General features: G+C 44.8%; 1 protein-coding gene across 1 annotated transcript in view; it reads right to left on the bottom strand.

The window, feature by feature from the left end:
• Window positions 1-2,166: 2,166 nt before the first annotated feature.
• The window catches only part of ZPBP (zona pellucida binding protein), a 39,812-nt gene continuing 25,160 nt past the window's right edge, over window positions 2,167-16,818 (bottom strand). The window contains exons 7-8 of the mRNA XM_066629194.1: window positions 9,605-9,782; window positions 2,167-2,258 (exon numbers count right to left, since the gene is read on the bottom strand). Of these exons, the coding sequence (XP_066485291.1) occupies window positions 2,167-2,258; window positions 9,605-9,782 (270 nt within the window). The remainder of the gene's footprint in view (window positions 2,259-9,604; window positions 9,783-16,818) is intronic.

Here is a 16,818-nt window from a genome sequence, read left to right on the forward strand (position 1 = left end):
GCATTCTCTTTGCATTCTTTCACTTGCTCCAGGGGAAGGGAGGGGTCACATGCCTTGGAGTGAACTGAAACTAAGCTGTTGATTGATTGCCTGCCTACTGCCATTTTCCTGCATTACAATGGTAAGTGAGGCTATTTTTAAATTGTGAAGTAAAGGGACTTTGTTTTCTTTAATTGATTTCATTAATGCCGAAAGTTGCATTAAATTTTCAGAATCCACAGGGATTCTGGGAACAGAATGGATTCTTCGGAATTCCGAAGGATTCTTCGGATGCCGAGACACAACCTGCAGAAACTATTGATTCTATGCCAGTGATTTGCAGCTTTCTTCATTTCATGGCACACTGAGAAGGTGCTAAAATTGTCAAGGCACACCATCAGATTTTGACAGCTGACCAGCCACACTGCACTGCTGGCTGGGGGTTCGCATTCCCCAGTCACCGTATTAATATATGATCCTCCCCCAAACTCCCGTGGCACACGTGCAGCAAACCAATGTGCCATGGCACAGTGGATGATAATTGCTGTTCTATACTGAACAACATTGCAAAGCTGTTTTAAAAATAACTATACAAATGCTGGAGGAGTGCTCTTACCCATAAATGCACACATTAAATCTCTGAGACATTTTCACTGTCTTTGAGTACCCATTTGTAAAATTGTAAGAACTGCAGATTATTGTTACTCCCTTCTCATTGTAGGTCCACATAATCAGATGTTGAGAGGTACACTGCCTCTGAACATGGAGGTTTAATGTTGATAACTTGGTTAGTATCTGCTGGTGTTCTATGAATGTCTCCTAAGGGTTAGTCTCCATTTTTCCAAGTGGAACTGACCCACTTCCATCAGTTACTGCTGAATTCTGACAACCTTCTTTTAATTTTGTGTTAAACTGCCAAACAAACCCTGTGCATGTTTAACAAGATAATATGAGTGAAGTGGTATAGGACCCAATCTTCAAGCTTCTCAGCACCAGTGTTGGGTGCTGCAAATGTGCCCAAAGGTCACATCTGCAGCACCTGGAGAGGAGGGGCTACTGGTGTTGGGCCAGTGCCCGTTGGTGCTGAGCCTCAACACCATGAGGAGGGCTGGCTGGCACTCTAGCAGCACTGGTCGGTGGTAAGTAGCTTCGGGGCAGAGGGAGGCTGGGGACTGGGCAGAACAGGGGCAAGGGGAGCACAGGGCAGGGGAGGAAATGGGCCGGGAGGGTGGAAGGACCAGCGCTCTGCTGGATTCTGAACTATGTGTCAGTCCAGAAGGCCCAACACGGAGTCTTTCAAGTATGCGCTGGCAAAATTGCCTGTATAGACTTGAGAAGTCCCATCAGAGGGCTTGGGGCTTTCCCTGGTGGAAGGAGACTGACAGCCCAATCCTATGCATGTCCACTCAGAAGTAAGTCTCATTAGAGTCAATGGCACCTACTCCCAGGAAAGTGTGGATAGGCTTGGGCTCAAAGTCCCCTTCCCCTGAGGAGACTCCTGGCAGCTTCCCGGCATCCAATGGATACAGCGGTAGCTCCTTTAGTGAGAGATTGGACACAACTTTTCTCTCATAGAGTTATTAAATGGAAATGCTATAAGGAAAAAGAAAACCGTCAATGCCATAACCCAAATCATCACCTACTTCCCACATTTGTATCCTTCCAAAGTGTTTAGAGGAGCATGCATGGGATTATCCTCTTTCATCCACACCTAACAACTCTGTGAAGCAGATTAGGCTCAGGGTTGATGAGGGTTCAGCAAACAGCTAGTAGAATCCAGGTCTTTGCAGTTCAACACTTCCATATACCACATATATGTATATGGTATACCATATATCATGGATCATTTTCATTTTACCAGATTCCATTCTTATGCTGAAACTGATGCACTGGATCAGCCTCCAGCTTAATATAGGTCTTAAGATCAGGTGTACTTGGAAGATTCTCCACGTCAGAGTAGTCATATGCCATGCCTCAAAGATTAATGGACTACCAGAGGTAGCAAAATAGGTTGCAGTGTTTCTGCGAGTGAAGACATGCAGTCATTCTTTACAAAACAAAATGCAGTACGCTGATGTAGAAAATTAAATAGGAGTTTTGATAACATCCTTTTATTTGTATTACCAAGATATAGATAAAGTACATCAGTGCTATTAAATATAGCAACAGGTTTGTGCTGACATTCTGTTAACAATGTTTTGCTCCATATTCCAAACTCTTGGCGCACGGAAGGCAGTGAACTCCTTCACGAGGGTTATATGATCCTGGACTGCAAATCACTACAAAAAAAAATATATTAAAACATCATAAATATTTTAAAACTTCATTATTAGCAAGCTGCTTTAATCACTCACTCAGACAAGTTCTCAGGTTCAAACCCTGGTATGCCCAATTAATGGAGCTCAGGTGCTGGTTTATCTCAATCCAGAGCAACTATTTTGTGCTAATTTGCTACTTGGTTACCCCTGATCACAGGGAAAACCTCTCTGTATTTGCCACTGCAGACAAAGGCTTGGGTTGGCGGGGCAGTGCTTGCCAACAAGCTCTGGCCTCCTTTTCGACCACATCTGTGTACACAGTCTGGGAGCATCTAGAAAGGGCTAAAACTATGTTCTCTTCACCACCAGATAGTATAACACAATTGTCATCCTTTCCCCCATGGCACCAAAGAGTGAACAGCAAACCATCACAATCTAGCATTTATGCCACAAGTCAAAATGTATTACTTGGACACACAAAATATTCTGTGAGACTTATGGAAACATACTATGTTTAGGACCAATATGTTCAGATTTATATTAAATAGCTTTAGCTCCACCTAGTGATCAAAAATAACAGCAGGCAGCCTGTAGAAGGTAGCATCACATGTCTGATCTTGTCTGATCTTGGAAGCTAAGCAGGGTCAGGCCTGGTTAGTATTTGGATGGGAGACCGCCTGAGAATACTAGGTGCTGTAGGCTTATACCATAGACTTTCGAGACTGAAGGTTGCCAACCAACCACTTAGAACTCAATAAACCAGAAAGTGCTTTATACAACACACAGCCAGGTCATACAACATGAAGAATAATGTGCAAGAACAAGTTTAGCTTATGATCCTTTATCTGTAACTGAGTCAAGTCAATTGACATTCATCTAAAGCTGCCTCAGTGCAGGGGAAAAAAATCTGCACAGCCCAAATCTTCTTAAAATTTCTTTCAAATACACTGACAATAGTTGACAGCCGCTTCAGAAAACTCAACCAGCAGGGGATGAGAAACAGTTCTGGATTGCTCTGCTACATTCAAGTGGCATTTACATTATGAGATATCTGTATTTGTTTGTAAGGGTGGTCTAGAGAAGGGGTGTCCAAACTTATTGACAGGAGGGCCACTTCATCTCTCTGACACTGTGTTGGGGTCCAGGAAAATACAATTAATTTACCTTTAAATTTTGAATAAATTTACATAATATATTAGAGATGGAACATATGAATGAATGAAGGTCACACGATAGCTCAAGACCTATAAAAGACCTTGCGCAAAGGAAGGTCAGCCTTTCCTTTCCTTTGCTGCTGCTGCTTCACAGACATGAAACAGCCAGCAGTGGAGGAAGCCCTCAGCCTGCAGCTTGTGCGAGAGGACAAAGAGTGCTCGTGCTGAGAGTAGTCACACTGGGCCAGCGCAGACTCCAGCAAATCTTTGGAGGGTGAGACTCACTGGAGACTGGGGGCTCCCTGCAGGCCCTGGACTGTGGTTTGGGCATCCCTGGTCTAGAGTATGCTCAGCAGGGTGTCCCAGTCATATAACAGGAGCTTAGTTCTTGCCTTCCAGGCTGCTCCGCCATATTTTCTTGTCCATCATTGTTATCACTTAAATGCGATTTACGCTATAATGTTACATTGGTTTTATTATATCACACTAACAGTCATGACTGCACCCTAAAAAAGGAGATTCTGGAAACTTGCAATTTGCTGAGATACAAATAACTCTTTGTTAAGAGATGTCTAACCCTTCCCCAGTTCACAGACAAAAGACTGTTAAACCAGGGAAAGACTGCTAAAGCTATTTAGTGGCAAAATTAGAAGTTATGGTGGGAGAACCATTGCTTAAATTCCCAGGCTTAAAAAAACAGGTCTGTAGCCATCACATGTATCCTGGCCTTTAAACTAGTTCAAAAGTCCACATTCTGTGAATGGGTGGGGAGGGAAAGAGGATTTAGGGATTCTTTAATAGAGAGGATATGAATACAGCAGGGATGGGGGCAGTTCTTAGAACCACCTTGACATTCAGGCAGGCCTATAACATACTGCCCCAGCGCCCAGGGCAGTGATGTCACAATGTCGCATGATGTTGTGAATCATTTCCAGGTTCTTCTGGACAAGGGGGCGGGTGCACAAAGTGGCCAGCGCCCCCTTCTCTGCAGAGAGTCTGAAGGGGGCTATCTTCATGCTGCTTGCAGCAAGAAGGCAGTCTCTTCCAGGTTCTCCCTGAGGACGGGGTGGGCACTTTGAGGAGAAGCAGCTTGGCGCGCATGCAGCCAGTGCTAGCCTCCTCCTCCGAGGACAGCCAAGAAGTGACTGCCTTCATGCTGCTTGTGAAGGCAATCTCTTCCGGGTTCTCCCCAAGGAGGGGGTGGGCGCTGCAGCCAATTTGTGTACATCATTGCTTCTCCTCTGGAGGCTCCCATCCTACAGAGGAGATGGAATGGGGTGCAGGAAGCAGCCACAGCATATGCCTCCTTCGTAACTAAGGCGGAGCCTGGAAGCAGCCTTGCACCCCCTCTTGGCAGAGTGCCCAGGGCAGATGCCCCTCAGGTTCCGCCCTAGTTATGGTTCTGCATGCAGGCATGGTCTCCCCATCTGTGCTTTCCACCAGCGTGCCCTAACAAACATTTGTGTCCTCAGTCAATAGCAGGAGGTGGTCAGCTGGGAGAAAAGTACCTGGGGAGGAAAGCCTACAGGGCACTAAGCAGCAGGTTCAATTCACCCACATGCCTCTTTTACTCTAAACATCATACCTTCCACTCCCACAGTTTATAAGGGACTGGGGAAGAACCAGGCTGAAACAAACAGGTCTACCACCGGGGACATGCGGCGATGTTCTGTGCTGGAGAGGCACAGAATGTCACAAAGGCCAATGACCCAGAAGTTATGTAACACTTCCAGATCACTAACAGCCTCCAAATGTGTCTGCAGTCTTGTTCTACGGACCTCAGAAAGCCACCCCCAGAGGTGTTCAGAGCACTTCTGGTTTCCACATCTGGAGGGCTCTCTGAGCCCACAGAGTCCATGCACAGCCTCTGTGGGCTTCAGAAAGGCTCCCATATGCGACCGGAGAACGTCCCGAGTGCATCTGGGAGCTTAGGTACATCACTGTGTACCACTGTCATGTCTGGTTTGACTCCAAGTCTGTAGTATAGATGTGCCCAGTGTGTGATTAGTCCTTAGAACTTCTTGCCACAGGATATGGTGATAGTATCTGGCCTGGATGCATTTAAAAGGGGATTGGACAAATGCCACCACAACCCCCATCCAAAAAAGTCACTTTTGGTTTTCACAGGAAACCAGAAGTGCATCTTTCCCGCCATTCTGAAGAACTCAGAAGGCCTTCTAGGGGTTGGAGTGGCCGTGGGCAGCCTCCCTGCCCCTTGAAAGGCCTTCTAAGACCTCAAGAATGGGCCTCAAAATGGGCCTGGAAAAAATGATTTAAAAATGGTGGTGGGGGTAGGGTCGCACTGCCCCCCGTGGGGTGCCGCCAGGGGCATTTGCCCCACCGACCATCCTTCAGGTACACCGGTGGATTGCTCTGCTCCCTTGCTCACATGGTGTCCCCTGGGTATACTATATCAGCCAGTTCAGGGATTACACACTTCCCTTGCACCTTAAAAATCAACCACTGGGGGCTTTGGCACACTTGGAACTTCCTTCTAGTGTACAAAAGTTGAATGAAAAACCGTATAAATTTGAAGAGGCGATCAACCACACACCAAAACACAGAGGTGCTTGCTGACAATAAGACAAAATGAAAGGAAAAAAACAGTCTTAAACCAGTGGTTTCCAAAGGTGAGCTGTGGCTCCCTGGGGAGTCATGGAAACCACCCAGGAGAGCAGAGGAATCCTTGCACAAAACCTGCTGCCCTATGCAATTAATAGGATTGTAGCCCTAATAGGGAGCCATGGTCAATGGCCCAGTAGGTCAAGGGAGCTGCCAGTCAAAAAAGTCTGGGAACCACTGCCTTAAACTAAAGCTTCCCAAGCAGAAGCATGAAATTGGGGGCTAACTTAAATGTCACAGGCACGTAAGCTAGAGATCATCCTTCAATATGCCAAAAGTACTAACAGTCCCCCCAATAAGAGAAACATCTACTCCCAGCTTCAATACCCTTTTTAATTTTAACACAAATAGCTCAGGTAAGTATTTACAGACCTCTGCAACAAAATCAACTAGAGCAAGCTTTAGATCTGCAGCAACCAAATGAAAATGGTATTTGTGCACATAGCATAATTTCGGTCTTCTAGGTGAAGGCAAGAAAAGGAGACAAACTTGAATGGGTGACCTGGTACTTATTTAGCTCACTGCAGAGAAAGTAAATAACATTTCTTTACACTACAGTATAAACATATCACGTCTCAATTGGCTTTATAGGACATAAACTCCTTTGATGCTATTCAACTCGACAAGTATAAGCATTGCAAAATATCCTACCTCATAAATTTTATGAGTTTCTACCATGCCATTTCACACCTCACAAATCTTTTAGTGCACTAAACATGTTAATTTGCTCTCGTGTCTTAACTGACATTTTCTGTTTAATACCAGATTTTAGAACAACTGCAAAATATATTACATAACTCTATATACAGGGCAATCCAATGTTCATTTCCCCTTTGAAATTCTAACAGCATATTTTAAAGGGTCTGAAGAAATAAAGTATCCCACCTCAGTGAAGTAGGTTCAACCTGGATGACTGCACCTTCTGTCTAAAAGAATAGCTACATTGCTGCAATGTGACAAACATGTGCCCACACTACAATATCACTCACAGAACATGAACCACACAATAAGGCCCTATAGTGCAGGTTCAGGTAGAATTAATGCAAAGGGTCATAATACCAATGGCATTGCTTTTAGGAACTTTTTTTTCAAAAATAGAAACAGACATTTTCATTTTTAAAAATTACATTCACACACCCCCCCCACCGCTCACTGCCAAGAGCACAAAGACCTCTTAACTAAAAAAAGAGATAATCAGGTTTCTTTCAAGTCCTCTAGCTAACCTTCACTCAGTCACACATAACTGCATAATGTAGCAGATGTCTTAGAAGAGACAGGCAACCACTTTGTCACCAAGTTTTATATTAGAAAAACTTCACAGGCACAACAGGAATGTAGTTAACCCATTTCTGTCCGACCCACAGGTGTACACATTATATCTCTGTGACAAATATGCAAGGCAGAAATGGCTTAAGTGAGCCAAATTGCTACAGAGACCTATAGTGGACCTATCAGTGGATCAAAAATCCACATATTCAGTTATCCGTGGTTCTCCACGCCCCCGCCCTCTGCATCCATTACCTTTTTTTTCTTACTGGTGGCAACAAGCAAGCATGTCTCTTCTAACAAAACACTATAAGCCAGTGGTTCCCAAACTGGTGGGTTGCGACCCACCAGCAAGGGAAGCACTTAGGTCTGGCCCCTTAAGGGGTGGGGGGTAGGGGATTACAACAACACTATCTCCAGGATTATGCTGCTGTTGGAGAAAGAGGGAAGGTTTCTGGCTTACCTGAAGCCAGCTATGGAGTCTGGGGGGGGGGAGCTCTGGAGACACCTCCACAGGGCTCCCTAAGCCTGGAAAATAAAGAAAACTGTGATTGGAAGTCTCTTCTGGGTTCCGATTGTGAAACCGTGACTTCCAGTCATGATTTTCTTTATTTTCCAGGCTCAGGGAGCTCTGTGGAGGCATCCCCCTGGACCCCATAGCTAGTTTCAGGTAAGCCAGAAAACCCCCCTCTTTCCCCAGCAGCAGCACAATCCTGCAAATCACATTGCTGGAATGCCCCTCCCCTGCCCTCTCAAGCACTTAGGAGATTCCCTCCTCCTAAGGAGGACTTTGGGAACCACTGCTATAAGCAGGCAAGCTTATAGAAAGACAAGCAGGCAGGCAGCCTGAATGCTAAACTTATTGTTCTTTGCTGTGTCTCTAGTGTTCAGGCTGCCTGCCTGTCTTTCTATAAGCTTGATTACTTACAACATTCTGTGAAAAAAGAGACATGCTTGCTTGGAGTCACAGAAGGAAAATGAAGGTAATGAGCACGGGGGGCATGGAGATAGGCTGCCCTCTTATCTGTGGTTTCCATATCCATGAGGGTGGCCTGGAATATATCCCCTGCAAAAACAGGGGGTGCCTTTATACACACACAGAGTTGTCATAAGCACAAGGACAGCAGGTCATTTGCATTATGTTGCAAACAATCAGTGGTGTGTATCCAAACATTTCCTTTGGATACAGAAGAAAAGAAGAAACTTGAACCAGAAGGAGGGAACTCTTGGATACAACCTGATCTAAATTAAAATGAGGCTTGTATTTTAATATACATTGGGTTGTATCTAAAGCAGGGGTCTCCAAACACCGGCCCGGGAGCCAGATGTGGCCCACGGCCAGCCTCTATCTGGCCCGTGACCAGCCTCTGATCCCCTGAGAGCCTCTGGCCAAGCTGACCAAACACAACTGGAGTTGTGCTTCTGGGGTGGGGGGAATGGGGGCCATTTAAGTGTATGCTTTATTTCTTGGGCTGTGTTGGTGCTTGGAGAAATCCTGGGCATTTGAGCCCATTCATTTATTAATTCATCTAAGTTCCATCTCTAATGTATTTATTTAAATTTTATAATTTAATTTTTTTTCCCGGCCTTCAACACTGTACCTGCTATTTGATGCGGCCCTTCGGCCAAAAAGTTTAGAGACCCCTGATCTAAAGCAAGTGGTTAACCTCCAAATATTACTACAGTATTATTTAAATTCCACCTGTCTACTGAAGAATTGTACCCAAGGTGGTTTACTATTCCAGCAATCTAACAGAAACCATAGATATATAAATTAAAACATCATCATTCTCATGAAAACACAAACAGTAGTCTAAAATAATTAGCACTGGGAGACAGACTGATGTAAAAGTGCATTGAAATAGCATTTACTTCATCTTCTGGTTATTGAAACTGCTAATCTGCAGTGCCATTCATATTTTCAGTCTCATCGCTGAACATCTGAGACTTAGTCCTAATTAACCAACAACAGCATGAGCTATAATGGCTGAAATTGGTCAAACTGCACAGAAAGCTGCTTTGCACAGAAGGTTCCCCACATGGAACAGTAGCCACATGGTTTCACTTTCAAGTAGCAACCCAACAGGGTAGGGTAACATTAACCAAGGAATAATTAACATTATCAAATAATTACTTTTTTAAAAAAATCAAAGCTGAGCATTTTCAGTTTCTAGGATCATCTGTGCAATGAGTACACACAAACTTTATCTGACAGTATCGCAATAAATGATTGCACAACTGTTGAACCGGTTTAAAATGTAAAAAGCCAAGGTATGTCATACTCCAAGATACATAATTTGAGAGATATTTATATTTTCCACCTACCACAACAGTTAGGACAATGTGGATGCAATAAAGGGTTTATTCCGTAGCCTGCAACACAGTGATTAACCCACACTATTTGCAAAGTGCCTTCAATGAAGTAGACCTCGGGCAGTGGTGATGTCTTCTTCACAACAAGTTCAATTTGTTGGTTAAAAAATTTCTCTATGATGTCTTTTGCCTGAAAGAAACAGAAACTGTTTTTTTTTGGTAACCAAAGAAAAAACAATAGTTTTCTTATCTACTAAGCAACTATACAGAAATGTCAATACCACTAACTCTATGCTACTACTATGGGAATAACCATATTTAGGACACAATCCTGGGGAAGGGATGGGTGTGTGTGGACGGCGAGAAGGCATTTCAGGATGGGGGGAGGGCGGGCAGCAGGTGAGGGTAACCCTGTTCCTAAGCAGCCTGGGGCAACTCTGGGCTGCTCTGATCTGTGCCAACTCTTGAGTCCCACCATTGGGACTGCTGCGGTGTTACCCAGAGTAAGGGGAAGCTATTCCCCTTGCCCCTGGTTGAGCTGCTTCTGGCCCCAACCCTGCCTTGGATGAGGGGCAGGCCCACTGGTCTGCCTGCTCCAGGGCAGGTTAGAATTAGGCTGTTAGTGCAACAAATTTCCAGAAACCTGAGATAGGAGTAACTAATTGGTTAAAAGGAACAAATGCGCTGGTTTCAATCTTCTTCTACATCACAAAGAAAGCAGGGTTAAATAATTTGCTAACCGTAACTATGATGTCACAAGTTTTAGCTCAGTCTTTTTCTTCTTGTTCCTAAGCATTAACTTCATGCAATGGAATACAGATGATGTTACATGACTGACTTAGGACCAAGTTACACACTACCCTAAATGTCTCATGTGGCCCCATGGGAGGTCAATTTTTAAAACTCCTGCAAAACAGAGTCGAACTGGGATGAAGGGGTGGGCATCTTCAGAACTTTGATCCTATGGTAGGTTTGCTCCTAATTTTGCACAATTTTAAAGAGAAAAAAAGTGCCCACTGGCTTTCAACTCAAGCGTTTTTCTTTTTAAAATTGGGGATCACATTTGGGAACAAAATCATAGTGGAGGCAAGGTCTGAAAGCTCCCACCCCTGCTGCAGTTTCACAGTCTTGTGGCTATTTTAAGAACGGGCATCCCATAGGCCACATTATACATTTAGTGTTACATGGCCCTAAGTGAACCCAACAAACTGGAGCTATTTCTGTTTTAATTGCCAAAATCCCAAATACCTGATTCAGACCTACTGTCAAATCATGGTGCAGTATTACTCAATCCTCTCCTCACACGCTCTTACCCTTACCCTGTACTACTTCTTTTGTATAAACCATAATTTGCAGTTATATCTGAACTAGGGAAACTGTACTTTGCACAAACCATAGTATGTCTGTAAACTAGACATCACAGTTTGATCATGACTGCAGGCAAATCAGTTTCCCTGATTTTGATGCAATGGCTCTTTGGCAACAATGAGCAACAGGAGAGTGTGGGAGCCCATTATTGGTTTGCTGCTGAACTTGAACCGAATCTATACTATGAGTACCCATGCTGCACTTTTCAAAGAGACCTTCAATGCTTTCAGTGTTGCTTGTAATCTTCAGGCATGTTCAAAGAACAATGTTCTTAAAAGACCTGCTTCTTTCAAAAAATCCCCACCACCTACTATAAAGTAGTCCCTGGCACTGTCCTTCACAATGGCAACCATCCTATAAAGTCAGGAGTGACAGCAGGCCCTGCATCAGGTCCACCATACAGCTTGAAGATATCAGTACATGGGGCAATAAGAGATAAAGTGAATTTATCACTGCTACTTTAACTGAGAGCCAGTCTAGATTGAATATCCCAATACTTGGTGTGCTTTTCTGGCTAAAAGCACTGCTGGGTATATGCATGCGTGCACATGTGTGCAATCGCTTCATGGGAAGGGGCCCCAAGGCAAAATCTGCATGCCCATATAGTGTAGGCAACTACACCATGAGGGTTCCCAACACTAGTCTCACCAGTGCTGCCAGCAGCGCTTTCTAAAACACAAGTAACATGAGCAAATGGGAGGAAATGACCATGTGTGGCCATGGAGACTCAGTGTTATGGTGTGACTGTATAATTCCACACTGAAAGGAAAGTGGAGATGAGGATGAAGGTGCACTAAATTTACTAGAAATGTTCAAAAGCCAAAAAGGAGGTTCAACTGGGTCTAACTGAATTGCTCACTCACTTACTCTAAAAATGGAAATCTACAGCTAACATTTACACAATAATAGACCTCTCAAGATTTTGGACTGACAATCAGCCTGAAGAAAACACAGGTCATGGTTCAGGATGTGGACTCACCTCCCTGCATTACAATCTCTGAGCATGAACTGGAGGTTGTCCATGACTTTGTGTACCTTGGCTCAACGATCTTCGACACTCATTCTCTCGATACCGAGCTAAACAAGCGCATCGGTAAAGCAGCTACCACGTTTTCCAGACTCACAAAGAGAGTCTGGTCCAACAAGAAGCTGATGGAACATACCAAGATCCAGGTCTACAGAGCTTGCGTCCTGAGTACACTTCTGTACTGCAGCGAGTCATGGACTCTTCGCTCACAACAGGAGAGGAAACTGAGCGCTTTCCACATGCGCTGCCTCCGACGCATCCTCGGCATCACCTGGCAGGACAAAGTTCCAAACAACACAGTCCTGGAACGTGCTGGAATCCCTAGCATGTATTCACTGCTGAAACAGAGACGCCTGCGTTGGCTTGGTCATGTCGTGAGAATGGATGATGGCCGGATCCCAAAGGATCTCCTCTATGGAGAACTCGTGCAAGGAAAGCGCCCTACAGGTAGACCACAGATGCGCTTCAATCAGATGCGCTTCAATGTCAGTAAGTGTAAAGTCATGCACATTGGGGCAAAAAATCAAAACTTTAGATATAGGCTGATGGGTTCTGAGCTGTCTGTGACAGATCAGGAGAGAGATCTTGGGGTGGTGGTGGACAGGTCGATGAAAGTGTCGACCCAATGTGCGGCGGCAGTGAAGAAGGCCAATTCTATGCTTGGGATCATTAGGAAGGGTATTGAGAACAAAACGGTTAGTATTATAATGCCGTTGTACAAATCTATGGTAAGGCCACACCTGGAGTATTGTGTCCAGTTCTGGTCGCCGCATCTCAAAAAAGACATAGTGGAAATGGAAAAGGTGCAAAAGAGAGCGACTAAGATGATTACGGGGCTGGGGCACCTTCCTTATGAGGAAAGGCTATGGCGTTTGGGCCTCTTCAGCCTAGAAAAGAGACGCTTGAGGGGGGACATGATTGAGACATACAAAATTATGCAGGGGATGGACAGAGTGGATAGGGAGATGCTCTTTACACTCTCACATAATACCAGAACCAGGGGACATCCACTAAAATTGAGTGTTGGGCGGGTTAGGACAGACAAAAGAAAATATTTCTTTACTCAGCGCGTGGTCGGTCTGTGGAACTCCTTGCCACAGGATGTGGTGCTGGCGTCTAGCCTAGACGCCTTTAAAAGGGGATTGGACGAGTTTCTGGAGGAAAAATCCATTATGGGGTACAAGCCATGATGTGTATGCGCAACCTCCTGATTTTAGGAATGGGTTAAGTCAGAATGCCAGATGTAGGGGAGAGCACCAGGATGAGGTCTCTTGTTATCTGGTGTGCTCCCTGGGGCATTTGGTGGGCCGCTGTGAGATACAGGAAGCTGGACTAGATGGGCCTATGGCCTGATCCAGTGGGGCTGTTCTTATGTTCTTATGTTCTTATGTTCACAGCTGCGATACAAGGACATCTGCAAGAGGGATCTGAAGGCCTTAGGGATGGACCTCAACAAGTGGGAAACCCTGGCCTCTGAGTGGCCCGCTTGGAGGCAGGCTGTGCAGCATGGCCTTTCCCAGTTTGAAGAGACACTTTGCCAACAGTCTGAGGCTAAGAGGCAAAGAAGGAAGGCCCATAGCCAGGGAGACAGACCAGGGACAGACTGCACTTGCTCCCGGTGTGGAAGGGATTGTCACTCCCGGATTGGCCTTTTCAGCCACACTAGACGCTGTGCCAGAACCACCTTTCAGAGCGCGATACCATAGTCTTTCGAGACTGAAGGTGCCAATACAAAAGACCTCTCAAAAAAGTGATTAGATGATAAACAAGGGGAAGGGAGGAAAAAAGGACTCTTTAAGACCGCAGTTCTCAACCTTTGGATCGCAACTCCCCCCTACCAGATTTCACATTTGAAAAATCCTCCCCTGTTAAGGGGAATGGTGACTGGTGGAGACACGGTGGTGATGGCACCTGTTACTTCTGGACTCTCCCTCCCTTGCTGCCAACAAGGAGTTGTTGAAAGGAGTTAAGAAAGGGGCTTTTACAGGGCTTCTTACCTCCTTGTAGTCAGCAGTGGTGGGGAAAACTTTGAAGTGACAGGCACTGTCGTCTATGGGTTCCCTGTCTAAAAGGGACCGGAAGTTGGGAACCACTGCTTTAGGAGAAGTAGTGCAAGGAAAGGAAAAACATCGGGGAAAAGGGACATTGGAAGATTAGCTGGGCTTCTCAGAGGATGAAAGGAAGGTTTGGAAGAAGGGAATGGAGGGAAGATTAATGGGGATGAAGAGAAAGAGTTCAGGTGATGGCAAAAGTCTGCAGCAACAATAACACAAGAGCTCAGATGTAAGTCAAAAGACTTTGCAAAAAGGTAGTACACCACTTAAATGGAAGTCTAGACTAGAAAATAAAACTGCCAAGCATCGATCAGATGCTAGCAAATTGAAAGATATGAAAGACAAGAAGTGGAAGAAGAAAACCCGCCAGAGAAGCGGTTGGCCCTCTGGATGGTGCGGGAGGGAAAGGGGAGATAAAAGGAGACTTAGAGATGGCAGAGAAATTGAATGAGTTCTTTGCATCTGTCTTCACGGCAGAAGACCTTGGGCAGATACCGCTGCCCCAACGGACCCTCCTGACCAAGGAATTAAGTCAGATAGAGGTTAAAAGAGAAGATGTTTCAGGCCTAATTGATAAATTAAAGATAAATAAGTCACTGGGCCCTGATGGCATCCACCCAAGAATTATTAAGGAATTGAAGAATGAAGTTGCTGATCTCTTGACTAAAATATGCAACTTGTCCCTCAAAACGGCCACGGTGCCAGAAGACTGGAGGATAGCAAATGTCACACCGATCTTTAAAAAGGGGGAAAGGGGAGACCCGGGAAACTACAGGCCGGTCAGCCTAACATCTATACCAGGTAAGATGGTGGGATGCCTCATCAAAGATAGGATCTCAAAACACATAGATGCACAAGCCTTGCTGAGGGAGAATCAGCATGGCTTCTGTAAGGGTAAGTCTTGCCTCACAAACCTTATAGAATTCTTTGAAAAGGTCAACAGGCATGTGGATGCAGGAGAACCCGTGGACATTATATACCTGGACTTTCAGAAGGCGTTCGACAAGTCCCTCACCAAAGGCTAATGAGAAAACTCCACTGTCAGGGAATTAGAGGGCAGGTCCTCTCATGGATTGAGAACTGGTTGAAGACCAGGAAATAGAGAGTGGGTGTCAATGGGTAATTTTCACAATGGAGAGAGGTGAAAAGTGGTGTGCCCCAAGGATCTGTCCTGGGACCGGTGCTTTTCAACCTCTTCATAAATGATCTGGAGACAGGGTTGAGCAGTGAGGTTGCTAAGTTTGCAGACGACACCAAACTTTTCCGAGTGGCGAAGACCAGAAGTGATTGTGAGCAGCTCCAGAAGGATCTCTCCAAACTGGCAGAATGGGCAGCAAAATGGCAGATGCGTTTCAATGTAAGTAAGTGTAAAGTCATGCACATTGGGGCAAAGAATCAAAACTTCACATATAGGCTGATGGGTTCTGAGCTGTCTGTGACAGATCAGGAGAGAGATCTTGGGGTGGTGGTGGACAGGTTGATGAAAGTGTCAACCCAATGCGCAGGGGCAGTGAAGAAGGCCAATTCTATGCTTGGGATCATTAGAAAAGTTATGAGAACAAAACGGCTAATATTATAATTCTGTTGTACAAATCGATGGTAAGGCCACACCTGGAGCATTGTGTCCAGTTCTGGTTGCTACATCTCAAAAAGGACATAGTGGAAATGGAAAAGGTGCAAAAGAGAGAGACTATGATGATTACTGAGCTGGGGATACCTTCATTATGAGGAAAGGCTTCAGCGTTTGGGCCTGCTCAGTCTAGAAAAGAGATGCCTGAGGGGGGACATGTTTGAGACATACAAAATTATGCATGGGAAGGATAAAGTGGATAGAGAAATGCTCTTTACACTCTCACACGACACCAGAACCAGGGGACATCCACTAAAATTGAGTGTTGGGAGAGTTAGGACAGGCAAAAGAAAATATTGCTTTACTCAGCATGTGGTTGGTCTGTGGAACTGCTTACCACAGCATGTGGTGACGGCATCTGGCCTAGATGCCTTTAAAAGGGGATTGGACAAGTTTCTGGAGGAAAGATCCATTACGGGTTACAAGCCATGATGTGTATGTGTAACCTCCTGATTTTAGAAATGGGCTATGTCAGAATGTCGGGTGCAAGGGAGGGCACCAGGATGCAGGTCTCTTGTTATCAGGTGTGCTCCCTGGGGCATTTGGTGGGCCGTTGTGAGACACAGGAAGCTGGGCTAGATGGGCCAATGGCCTGATCCAGTGGGGCTGTTCTTATGTTCTTATGAAAATATCAAACAGTATCTGATCCAAAAAATACATCTAGATTCAAGGAGAATTGCAGAAGTTCTGGAAATTGTGAAACAGCAAATAACAGCAGTGTCAAAAAATATTAGCAGATACAAAGCCAGAATTGCACAATTTAGGCAAAATCTCCAGGTCCAGTCAAATCAAAAACGCTTCTATCAATGCATAGACGGAGAAACTGCAAGAAACACAGAAACACGAAACAAAGAAGAAACACCGCAATTCTGGGCAAAACTATGTAACACTCCAACAGATTACAACAAAAAAGCAGGTTGGCTAAACAAGGTTGAAAAATGTCTTCAACAAATGCAAGATTTAAAAACAACACCTGAACTAATAAGTAATAGAGTAAAGAAAATTAAAAACTGGACTACACCAGGTGATGATGAACTGCATGGCTTTTGGCTTAAACATCTAACAAGTCTCCATCAGCACCTAGCAAAACAGTTTAATCATATTTTGCAATTTTGGACAATGATTAACATCTGGCAAAACTCACGTT

The sequence above is a fragment of the Tiliqua scincoides genome, chromosome 5, assembly GCF_035046505.1.
Source record: "Tiliqua scincoides isolate rTilSci1 chromosome 5, rTilSci1.hap2, whole genome shotgun sequence".
Lineage (NCBI taxonomy): Eukaryota > Metazoa > Chordata > Lepidosauria > Squamata > Scincidae > Tiliqua > Tiliqua scincoides.